The sequence below is a fragment of the Lontra canadensis genome, unplaced genomic scaffold, assembly GCF_010015895.1.
Source record: "Lontra canadensis isolate GAN:19392208 unplaced genomic scaffold, GSC_riverotter_1.0 scaffold164, whole genome shotgun sequence".
NCBI lineage: Eukaryota > Metazoa > Chordata > Mammalia > Carnivora > Mustelidae > Lontra > Lontra canadensis.
Window position 1 is genome coordinate 2,165,274 of NW_022631158.1, and position 12,406 is coordinate 2,177,679.

Sequence of the window (12,406 nt, forward strand, 5' to 3'; positions counted from 1 at the left end):
CCATTTTGGTGTTATATAGACATATTCACATGTAAATATGCAAAGTGGCTTAAGAACATGGACTATATTTCTCTTTACTAGCTAATTCTGATTTCATGCAAATGTTCAAATATCTAATTAGGTCCAATTCTAACTATTAGTAATGAGTAAAACTCCAGCTTCCAGAGAGATGTTAAAAAGCTAGTATGGACACAGTACCTTTTCCAATTCTCCAACCTATTAGGCTAAAAAAGTAATTGATATATAGTTATTCCACATGTATTTTCCTTATCATTAGAAACATACCTAACATTAATACATTTTTAAGTAGATTACTTCAAAATGTATCTTAAACATCCTTTTCTAAAAATTTACATAATTGGGATTCCTAAAGAGTAACAGGAAAAGCTTATTTTGGTCAAGGTTTTACTAATAGCCTTTCCTTCTACACTCCCAAGAAAAATCCAGACATATGTAGATTTACTAATGTCCCTTAAAGAAAGAGAAATAGTTTTGAATTATGTCCAAACAAATCTGCTTCACATTTCTAGAAATAAAAATCTATTTAAACATGATAATTTCCAATTTTTATAAATAATTTTGTCTATCCAGACCTTAATATCACATAACTACACACTCCAAAAATCAGAATTCTTGAAAATAAATGAAACAAAGAACATGGGTTATAGAAAATTTTAATATCAAATAAAGTACAATTTACATGATTAAAAGTTTTGATTTGCAAATAAAGTATTCTGCTTAAATAGTGTAGGAGACTAACAAATAACAGAGCAGTTTCCATGTCACATCAAATGAAATGCTGATGGCCTATAAACTAGACAATCTGCCACGAATGACAGTAAGCAAGGGAAGCAGGTATCAGCAAATTTCTTTCCAAGCTATCAAAAATGTCACAAGTTCATGTTTTTCTTGTTTGTGATCCCAAAACTGGCAGCATCTTCATTTCATCCACTCTATTCTTATGTATTTGAAAAGCAGGTGTTATCCATCGACCACATGAGCACTGTTCACCGTACCAATTGAAAGAACCCAACTTGGCATTGCATTTGGGGCAAAGAAGCTGAAATAAAGGAACTGTGTTACTTCATTCACTCACTTCTATCTAAGACAAATAATTATTACTGGCAATAGAAGATATAAAAACAGGTAAGACACAGTCAGTTAAGCGCCATACTCTTGATTCCGGGCTCAGGTCATGATCTCAGGGTCCTGAAATCAAGCCCCACCTTGGGCTCCGTACTCAGCAGGGAGTCTGCATCTCTCCTCCCTTTTCTCTGCCCCTCCCCCTTTCTCCTTAATAACACAAACAAATGAAACAAAATAAAAACCAGGTTAAGACATGGCTCCTAGCTTCCAGGAATTTATGATCAAATCAGCAAGGTAAAATGCAATGGCAATTTATCAAAACAGATAGTGGACTATGATAATCATGTAAGAAACATGTTGTATCCTGGGAGTCTGGAGAAAGACCAGATTAATCTGGTCTTTATGCCCCAGTATGAGGGCAGAAAGGTTGAGACAGGACCGAAGATTTCAGGAAGTGGCATGTGTGCCTTTTAAATCAATCTGCAGTTTAATATTTCAAACTAAGATCATCATGACTAAAGAACAGGAAAGTATGTGAGGAGTCTCACGTCAATATCAGTATTGAGACTGACATATCAGTATTGAGATTGACAGCAGGTAGGTTAGGCCTCAGATTCACGGCTTTTTAACGACTAAGCCACCCAGGCATCCCTGATTCGCAGCTTTTTAAAAACAAACTGATACTCCAGTAAAATAGATTAATTAAAAAAAAAAACAACCCTGAGCACGTCAATTATATTTTATGTATTTAGAGCATTATTTTTTAAATTTAGCTTGTTATTTTGTGCATGACATGAGTCAGGGAGTCTTATTTTTAATCTTAAATGATACAAGCTCTGGACATAAAACTCAGAAACCAAATTTGATTACAGAAGTATCTTAAATTTTTTTTTTTGTAAAGATTTTACTTATTTATTTCAGACAGAGATCACAAGTAGGCAGAGAGGCTGGCAGAGAGAGAGGGGGAAGCAGGCTCCCTGTCGAGCAGAGAGCCGGAGCAGAGAGCCAGATGCGGGACTCGATCCCAGGACTCTGGGATCATGACCTGAGCCCAAGGCAGAGGTTTTAACCCACTGAGTCACCCAGGTGCCCCAGTATCTTAAATTTCAATATGACAAAATATACCACAAACCTGAGATAAACGACAGGAGAAAATATTCACAATATATTAGAGGAATCATCAATATCTAAACTATATAAAGAGCTCCTATAAACCAGTAAGAAAAAGGCAAAATCCATAGAAAAATGGACCAAGGATGTAAAGGAAATGTACAGAAAAGCTGTAAATAGCTGATAAGTATATAACAATATTGGTCCTCAATAGTAGTCATGGAAATTCAAATGATGACATTTTAAGATGAATATTTTTCATCTCTCAGATTGACAAAATGTTACCAGTTTTATAATATCCACTATGCCAAAAGTATCAGAAAATGGGTACATGCATTCAATGCTAGTGAAAAGGCAAGTTGTATAAGCATTTTTATTGTCAGGGTAGAATATTAGCAATATTTAAGACGTACACACTCCACAAGCCAGGGATTCCACTTTCAGGTCCACAGGAAAATTCAAATAAGTGTACAAAGAAGTATGCACAAATGTGATATAGTATCTTCCACAAAAATGCCTCCATCTTAGATGTTTTCTAGGCTAATTAAGAGCAGTGAGCCAAAAGCACAAGCCACAGAAGAAAAAAAGAAAGAAAAAACCAAACAGATAAAGTGGATTTCAAAATTAAAACCCCAGTGCTGCAAATGATACCACCACGAGCGGGAAGTGATGGCAATGGGTCTAGCGCTTATTTTGGGAATGATGAAAACAATGATGTTGCGAATATTCTAAAAACCACTGAACTGTATACTTTAAATGGGTAAATTATATAGTAAGTGGCTTATATCTCAATAAGCAGAATTGTCTGAAAACATGGGTTTGAATATAAGGTATCTCTTTCTAGGCAAGATACTAACATAAACTAAGTTTCTTCACATATAAAACATGACTATGTATGTTTTACCTATTTGTATAGTTACTGTAGTCTTCAAGTGAAATATAGTGAGTTTCATAAAATTTTCATTATACAAACTTTTATACAAACCATAAGCCTTTATAATCACTAATTATATCTTAGATTATATTAATATATATTACATATAATATATATTAATATAATTAGATTATATTAATTGTATCTTAGATTAAGAATATCTTTAAATTAAGTAAACCTAAAGAAGAAATGTGGCCATCTCAGAATACTCTCATGAGCTGCATTCTTAAGAATAAATAGGAAATGAAAATGAATCTCTTAGCAAACATACTGAACTGAAATATCAGGGAAAAAAGAGAGAGAAAACAAAAGAGAAAAAGAAAGAGAAGAAGGAAAGAAACTTTAAATGTAATCTTAAAATCTTCGACTTGCCCTACTTGTTACCAAATTTGAATTTGTTAAATACATTCTAATCAGCTTACGTTAGTCTTCTATTTGAAAAAATATAAATAGCCTTAAAAGGAATTCACATAGACCAATAGTTCTCAACCAAAAGTGGTTCACTACTTTAGATAGGCTGGATTTTTACTTAATTTATTTGATAGATTCTTATCTGTACTAGAAAGATATAATCTTCATAAGAAAATACTTATGATGGAATGAAACACCAGTTAAAATATGGTTGAGAGGGCAAGAAACAACAAAATATAGATGATACAATGAAACTGCAGGAAATGTGTTCTCACCTGGCCATCCATCACGCCCAACAAAGAAGATTCCATCCACTGTACAGGTTCAATGAAATATGATGTACACTGAGCCTGACCCCCAGCGGTGAGCGTGAAAGATGGCGTCACTCTCTTGTGGGCAAAGGCTATGGGACCACTTCCTTCATTATGATCCAAAATGCTAGAACTTCGAAATAAAGATCGCCTGCAACCCCCAAACAAACAAAAACATTAATGACCTCCAAAAGGATGAAGAAACAGATGAACTCTGCAGCGTTTCTTAGAAAAATAAAAAAGGATTATGCTACTTTAATTTTCAATAACCTCTACAAGTAACCTGATTTACTTTCACTCTTAAGAATTTATATTCTTGTTTTTTTTTTTTTTAAGATTTTATTCATTTGACAGAGAGAGAGATCACAAGTAGGCAGAGGGGCAGGCAGAGAGAGAGGGGGAAGCAGCCTCCCTGATGAGCAGAGAGCCTGATCCCAGGACCCTGGGATCTTGACCTGGGCTGAAGGCAGAGGATTAACCCACTGAGCCACCCAAGCGCCCCAAAATTTATATTCTTAAAAGTAGGTTTGAATTTGAAATTTTTATAATATTCAATTGAACAAATTCTTCCTACAGATTTTAAGAAAATGAAACTTTTAGTACATTTCAGCTCCTGATATAAGATAAAATCTCCAGAGGACAGAAAATATTTTACCTGCACTTTCTACATTTGTAGAGAATGCCGTCTTTCAATCCTTGTGAAATGGTGGTTGGGTCAACAGCAAAGAGTTCTTGAGGTAAGTTCTGTAATTCTACATGAGATAATTAAAATTTATCTATTTGTTGCAATTAGCTCTGCATTTTCAGACAAAATTCAGCTAATATCAAATTGAGGCAAGAAATGCTAACCTCAGAAATTAAAAAAAATAAAAATAAAAAAATAAAAATCTCCAGCGTTGAGACATCAGGGTGAGGTCAGAGAGCATTGTGAAGAAGCCCTTGGGTTCTGAGCATAGACTTTCTGAGTTCAAATCCCAGCCCACCACTTACAAACCATGTGACCTTGAACAAGTTACTTCTTGGTAAACCACCATTTCAGAAGGAAGTAACAGCACCTGTTTCAAGGGATGACTGGAAAAGTAAGATAACACACTGGAAGCCTTTAGTATCAGAGTAAAGAGCATCTAAAAAGGGCCCAATAAGTATTAGTAATTATTACTTACCTGGATACTTTTCCGTAACCTTTTGTAAACGATATTGCTTATAAATTGCACTAGAAGTATCTACTTCATATCCCATTGCCTGGTATAATTTCAGTTGCCACTCAAATCCCTCATTCATCCTATAAGGACAAATATAAAGCTAAGTTTTCTTTAAATGGATAAAATCACTTCGAAAAACCAGAATTATTTCTTTAACAAAGAACTCACTTAGCCTCTGGTTTGATGGTCTGGAGATTTTCATAGGCTTTTTCAAAGGTAAACTGGTCAGTCTTCATCATAAAAGCAGTAATCACAGCCACACTACGACTAATTCCTGCATGACTGAAAAAGAGACCTTTAAAATAAAATAGCAAACAGCAGCAATTAAAAAAAAAAAAAAAAAAAAGCCCAGCTTCCCATAAACGGTAAAGTTCAGGTCCACTTCACGTCTGCTCCTTCTACCCAAATAAAAACCCTTTGCCTCTGAAATGAATGACTCCTTTATTTATTTCCTTAATCTTTTTGAATTCTGAACCACATAAATGTATTACCTTTTCAAAAATAATTACACTAATTAAAAAAATTTTATAATGGCTTTGGAAAAAAATCCAAAGCTCCCCTCTCTTGGCATTAAGGGGCCCGAAGATCTGGTCCCAGGCTTCTTTCCATTTTACCACCAGTTTATGTCCTGTATGTAAATATCTAAAACAAGTGCTGGCACGCAGTAAAAGGGCTGATTCAATAAATTTAAACTCCAATAAATTACACTCCAATGCAACTAAAGAGGACTACTAAGAATTCCCAAATACCTATCAAGATTTTCTTTTACGCATTGCTATAACTTACTCCCCATTTCCCTTCACCAACCATCCTCTGCCCCAAACAAAAACATTGAAAATAATCTGTCTTTGCGGTGAAGTGTGAATAATCTTAATCTTTGGTAATATCTTTTACTGCACGCCTGGCATCCTAATCTGCATTATAATCATCTGGGTCGGTGCCTGAAAAGCTTTCGACTCTTTTTAGATCCAGGGACTTTGCCACCTATCAGCCCCCCCTAAAAAGCAACTCGGGGTTGGGAGGGGCGGGGGCTGCAGAATGAATCAACGACGTAAGCATGAATGAAAGCCAGCACGCCCTCGGGGGCCTGCCACCTGCCCCTCCTCTCTCTCAGACACTCGCCAGCCGCGGAACGGTGGTCTGACAGCCCCTTCGTCCTCCCCTAGGGTCCTCGGAGGAAGGGGTGGCGGCGGCAGGCTGGAAGCAAAGCCGGGGGGCTGCCCCACGTGCGCGCCACTCACCAGTGCACCAACACGGCGCGGCCCTCGGCGCGGGCCTGGCTGATGAAGGCCACGCACCGGTCCAGATGGCTGAGTAGGTCAGTCTCGGGCTTGTCCAGCGCCCACACGAAGAGGCTCCGTAGACCCTCCATCCCAGCCCCCGACCTGAAGTCGGGCTCCTCCGAATCCACCGTCAGCACGGCCGTGATGCCCGCCTGCCTCAGGTGGTCCGGCTCCGCCACGGCCGCGGCTCCACCCAGGTACAGGCCCGGCCGTACCTCCAGCATCTGCCCCGCGGACCTGGCGCGGCTCTGACCATGGTTCCCTCCCTGAGCCTCCAACATGGCGGCCGCCCGGGCCGAGCTGGCAGGGGCCCTACCATCGAGTACTCAGACAGCTGGCTAGAACGCCCTTCCTCTGAGTCGGGCCGGCCTGAGATGCGCAGGGCTCCCTCGGAGGACCACGGAGACTGTAGGAACGTGTACTACCTGGGGAGCCTTTAAACCCGAGTCTGGGCCCAAGCTCTTGCAACTTGGTGGTAGAGGATAAACCCCAAATACAGGGTTTTCCAGGCTTATAGTGCCGAGGCTTTACAGAAAGGGACGACAAGAGTATCTGGACTCAAATTTGAAATGATGTCCCGCCAACTGAATCAGCAGTATGCATTTGGGGTAAAACACTTTTTTTTTTTTTTTAAACATTTATGAAGCCATTTGCTTGTATTTCTTCTCTTGTGACTATTTTTTTCTCTCTTTGTCCAGTTTTTTTTTTATGTGAATCTCTTTCTTATTGATGCATACTGTCCTATATACTTTGAAAATAGTAATCCCATTTTTTCATATGCCCATACCCTCCAACCAACCACCGCCAGGAACCCACTTCACTTTCTTATCATTTGCATGTTCACTGAAGTAGCATTTTAAATTTCCTTCCAGAACTTTTCCTTTGTATTCACATTTTTAGCTAATTGTTTGGTACAAAAGGCCTAATTTTCAGCCTATTTTGGCTTTTGACATGCCTCCCCCACTAAACTTAATCATTTCTAGCTTCTGCCTTAAAGTGAGAGATGTGTGAGTCTTCCTTTCACTTGAACATTTAGAGACCATTGTAGGATGATTAATTGGCTTGCTTTCAGTATTATTGTGTCTCAGGGATAGGGAGGCCCACGGAGAGGGAGAGGGATTGGGGGAATGACTGGTCTGTGAAGCAGGGGTAACATGCATAACATTTATGAAATTTGTCATCTTTTATAGGTGTGATTTGTGACACCCCAAAAACAATTACAATAGTAACATCAAAGATCACTGATCGGAGATCACTATAACAAATATAATAGTAATAAAAATTTTGAAATGTGGGGAGAATTGCCAAAATGTGACAGAGACATGAAGTGAACAAATGCTAAATGCTGTTGGGAAAATAATGCCAATACACTTGCTCAATGCAGGGTTGACAATGACCTTCAATTTGTTTAAAAACTACTTGTTAAGCACAATATCACGGTATGCCTGTGTAGGATCTGGGCTTATATTGGGTGATTTTGGACAGAGTTCAAGGAAGCAGGGCTTTGCTCTGGATTGGATGCTGTCAGGAAGTGGTGGTGATTCTATGACTGGGTATCTGTTATTTTCCCTACAGACACAAGGTCCAATGGAACAGGATATAGAGCCCAGAAAGAGACCCTCACATATATGCTTAAATAACCTTCAACAAGGGTGCCAGTGGGAAAATGGGGGAAAGTAGTCTCTTCAAATGGTGCTGGGAAAACTGTATATGCACGTGTAAAAAGAATGGAGTGTGATCCCTACCTTGAACAATGTACTAAATTAATTCAAAATTGATTAAGGACCTAAACGTAAGACTATAAAACCTAGGGCACCTGGGTAGTTCAGTCGGTTGAGCATCTGACTCTTGACTTTGGCTCAGGTCATGATCTCAGGGTCATAGACTGAGCCCAGCATTAGGCTCCACAACTCAGCACGGAGTTGGCTTGTCCCTCTCCCTCCACTCCTCCCTCTAGTTGTGCTTTCTCTCTCAAATAAATAAATAAAAATCTTTAGGGGCACTGCGTCGCTCAGTCGGGTAAGTGTCTGCCTTTGGTTCGGGTCATGGTCCCAGGGTCCTGGGATCAGGCCCCGCATTGGGCTCCCCCAGGGAGCTTGCTTCTCCCTCTCCCTCAGCCTGCTGCTCCCCCTGCTTGTGCGCTCTCTCTCTGTCAAATAAATCAATAAAATCTTTTTAAAAAGATCTTAAAAAAAAAAAGACTACAAAACTCCTAGAAGAAACTTAGAAATAAATCTTCATGACAGGATTATGTCAACATCTAAAATTTCTGCACATCAAAGGAAATAATCAAAAGAGCAAAAGGGCTACCTAAGGAATAGGAGAAAATAATTGCCAATCATATATCTGATAAGAAATTAAAATCCAAAAAATACAAAGAACTCTAGAAGAGTGATAATCAGCATCATGGTTGAATAAGATGTTCCTCTTCCCATGTTCCCCCACCCCCAACAACAAGTTAACATCCATCCACAGGCAAAAGGGCCTTGGTGGGAGCTGTGAAATCCTGTACCATATGCCAAGGGACCTGGGAGGAGTCTTGCCCTCCTGTATGTGAGGTAATAGGCACATGGAACTTGGTCCTAGCTACAGACCCTATGGTGGCCTGTGAACCATCTTCCCTCTTGGCTCTGGTCAGGGAGCCTGCAGAAAACACTGACTTAGATAATCAACAGGGATAGGAGAGCCTTTGTGGAAACCCAGGTTTCCAGCAGAGACGTCCTAGCAGACAGTTGGAACAAAAAAGTATGTTTGGAGGCATCAGAGAGGGTAAGATTGACTTTCCTCACATCACTCCTCCCCCAAGGCAGCACAACTGAGGGCTAAGAGAGGTCTCCTGGGCCTGAGCTTTATCCTGGGGTATGGGGTGGGGGAACATGGGGGATGGAGGGAAGAGACTGAAAGAAGCACACAGAGGACTCTCAGAGGGCACCAAAGGGACATAGGTCCTACTAAGTAATTCAGGCTCCATCAAGAAGCCAGCCCAGGAGCTGCTTGAGAGGACTTGCTGCTGGACCCCCTTGTCTGCCCATGGGCACCCCTAGTGCTCTGTGCACCTCACGCCCACACTCACCTCCACCCTGTGGCCAGCTCCTCGTGGGTGCTCCCAATGGCAGCGGCAAGAGTGTTTTGGCAAGTGTCTGGAGAGCATGCGCAGAGAGCCAGCCTGAATCTGCAAGACAGGAAGAGACCACAAAGTTGAAAGTTAGTGCCACTTTTGGGAAAAAGAAGGGAAGCTGTCAGCATTTGGCCTGGTATGTTGCCGCATCTGAGAAGGCACTCAGGCGTAAGATATCTGCCTCAAGAGGGAGCAAGGAAGCATGGAGTAGGTGTACATCCATAGAAGATTTGAAGAAACCTCAGAATCTCTAGGGGGGCTGATGGAAGGCATCTTCCATCAGAATAGGGGTGACTATTACTTCAAATGCAAAGGTAACAATGCAAAATTTCAGGGAACATGAAAAGTCAAAGAAATGGTACCACTAAAGGATCAAAATAGTCTTCCAATAACCAACCCCAAAGACATGGAGATCTTCAATTTATCTGATAAAAAATCAGAAACAGCTGTTTAAGGAAACTCAGGGAGCTACAAGAAAAGAAATAAGGACAATTCAATGAAATCAAGAAAGCAATACAAAATGAGAATTTTAACAAAGAGATAGAAACTATTAAAAAGAACCAATCAGAAATTCTGGAGCTGAGGAACACATTTAATGAAATACAAAAATGCAGTAGAGAATATCAATATCAGAATGGATCAAGCAGAAGAGAGAACCTGTCAGTTAGAAACAGGAATTTTAAGGGCACCTGGGTGATTCTGTTGGATAAACGTCTGCCTTCAGTTCAGATCATGATCCCAGGATCCTGGAATTGAGCCCTGCATGGGGCTCCCTGCTCAGCAGGGGAGTCTGCTTCTCCCTTTCTCTCTCCTGCCACTCATGTGCGCTCTCTCTCTCTCTCTCTCACTTTCTGTCAAATAAATAAATAATACTAAAATCTTTTTTAAAAGAAAAAGAAAAAACAACAGAAGAAGAAGACAGGAATTTTGGAATTATCCAGTCAGAGGAGAACAAAGGAAAAAGAATGAGAAAGACTGAAGAAAGCCTACTTGATCTATGGGATACTAGCAAAGGAGATAATTTGCAAGTTATTGGAGTTCCAGAAAGAGAAGAGGGGAGAAGGAAGTACACAGCTTATTTAAGGAAGTAATGGTTAAGAACTTGCAAATCTGGGGAGAAATTTGGATATCCAAATTCATGCTGCTCATAGGTTACCAAACAAACTTAAAGAGCTCCTGTCCAAGACACATTATAATAACACTGTGAGAAATCAAAGACAAAGAGAAAATCTTAAAAGCAGCAAGAGAATAGAAGCTTGTAACTTATAAGGGAATCCTCATAAGGCTATCAGCAGATTTCTCAGTAGGAACCTTACAAGCCAGGAGAGAAAGGGATGATCTATGCAAAGTGTTGAAGGAAAGAAAAAACTGCCAAGGAAGAACACCCTATCTGGCAAAAGTTGTCCCTCACAAATAAAGGACAGGTAAAGACTTTCCCAGAAAAACAAAAGCTGAAGGAAACCACTAGACCTGCCTTTGCTGAAAGAAACTCTTCAAGCTGAAACCAAAAGATGCGATTTAATAACATGAAAATATGCAACACATTGTTAAAGGTACGTATATAGTCAGGTTCAGAATAATACAGTGATATGGTGGTGTGGAAGCCACTCAACTCTAGTATAAAGGCAAAGGATGAGGATATTATAAGTAACTAGAGCTATATTTTGTTAATAAATACACAATATAAAAAGAGATTGGGTGCCTGGCTGGCTCAGTCTGTTGAGCGTCCGACTCAGTTGAGTGTTTCAACTCAGGTCATGATCTCGGGGTCCTGAGATTGAGCCCCACACCGGGCTCTGTGCTCAGTAAGGGTTCTGCTTGAGATTCTCTTTCTCTCTCTCTCCCTCTGCCCCTCCCCTGTCCTCTCTGTCTCAAATAAATAAATAAATCTTTTCTTAAAAAAAAAAAAGAGGTTGGGACATCTGGGTGGCTCAGTTGTTAAGCATCTGTCTTCGGCTCAGGTCATGATCCCAGGGTGTTTGGATCGAGTCCCACATTGGACTCATTGCTCAGTGGGGAGCCTGCTCTGGCTGTTCTACCTGCATCTCTCCCTGCTTCTGCTTGCTCTCTCTGACAAATAAATAAAATCTTTAAAAATAAAATAAAATAAAATTTAAAAAGAGGTTAATTGTGATTTCAGAAAATCAAAAGGGGGAGAGGACTAAAAGGGTGGAGATTTGTATGGATTAAAGTCGTTATCAGGGCCAAATAGACTTTTACAGCTACAAGATGTTTTATATCAGCCTCATAGTAACCACAAAACAAAAACCTACAGTAGATACAGTACAAATGAGATAAAAAACAGGGAATCAAAGCACACCCCTGGGAAAATCATCACTTCATTAATGAAGGAAGCAAAAAAGGAAAAAAGGAACAAGGGAACTACGAAACAGCCAGAAAATAATCAACCAGACTGCAATAGTCAATCCTTGCCTTCACATAATCATTCTAATTGTTAATGGATTGAATTCTCCAATTAAAGTGCATAGAATGGTTGGATGGATAAAAAGGCAAGACCCAAGGATATGCTCCCTGCGAGAGAATCACTTCTGCTTTAAAGACACACACAGGCTCTAAGTGACCAGATGGAAAATGATATTCCATTCAAGGGGAAACCAAAAGAGCACAGGGATAATTATATCAGATAAAACTGACTTCAAGCCAAGAACGATAACAAGAGACAAAGATGGTCATTATATAATGATAAGGTGGTCCATTTATCAAGAAGCTATAACAATATTAAATTTATGTGCACAAAATCAGAGCAGCTGATATATCAAACACTAACAGATCTAAAGGGAGAAATAAATAGCAATACAATAATAGTAGGCAACTTCAGTCCTCCACTTTCAACGATAGATAGATTATCCAGACAGAAACCAACAAGGAAATGTTGGAATTGAGCCATACCTTCAACCAAATGGCCCAACAGACATATACAGAACATCCCA

At 39.7% G+C, this 12,406-nt stretch overlaps 1 protein-coding gene and 1 long non-coding RNA gene across 2 annotated transcripts; both read right to left on the reverse strand.

Annotated features, from left to right (window-relative positions):
• Nucleotides 1-661: 661 nt before the first annotated feature.
• Nucleotides 662-6,618, reverse strand: DUSP12 (dual specificity phosphatase 12). The gene is made up of 6 exons (XM_032845490.1): nt 6,296-6,618; nt 5,223-5,336; nt 5,016-5,134; nt 4,508-4,604; nt 3,817-4,003; nt 662-1,060 (listed from the first exon to the last, which is right to left on the reverse strand). The coding sequence occupies exons 1-6, from the start codon at nt 6,616-6,618 to the stop codon at nt 899-901; spliced, it is 1,002 nt and encodes a 333-aa protein (XP_032701381.1). The 3' UTR covers nt 662-898.
• Nucleotides 6,619-8,447: 1,829 nt separating this feature from the next.
• On the reverse strand, nt 8,448-10,190 carry LOC116859847. Its single transcript, XR_004381222.1, has 3 exons — nt 10,145-10,190; nt 9,411-9,509; nt 8,448-8,486 (listed from the first exon to the last, which is right to left on the reverse strand). It is a non-coding gene; the product is annotated as an uncharacterized LOC116859847 (long non-coding RNA).
• Nucleotides 10,191-12,406: the final 2,216 nt, after the last annotated feature.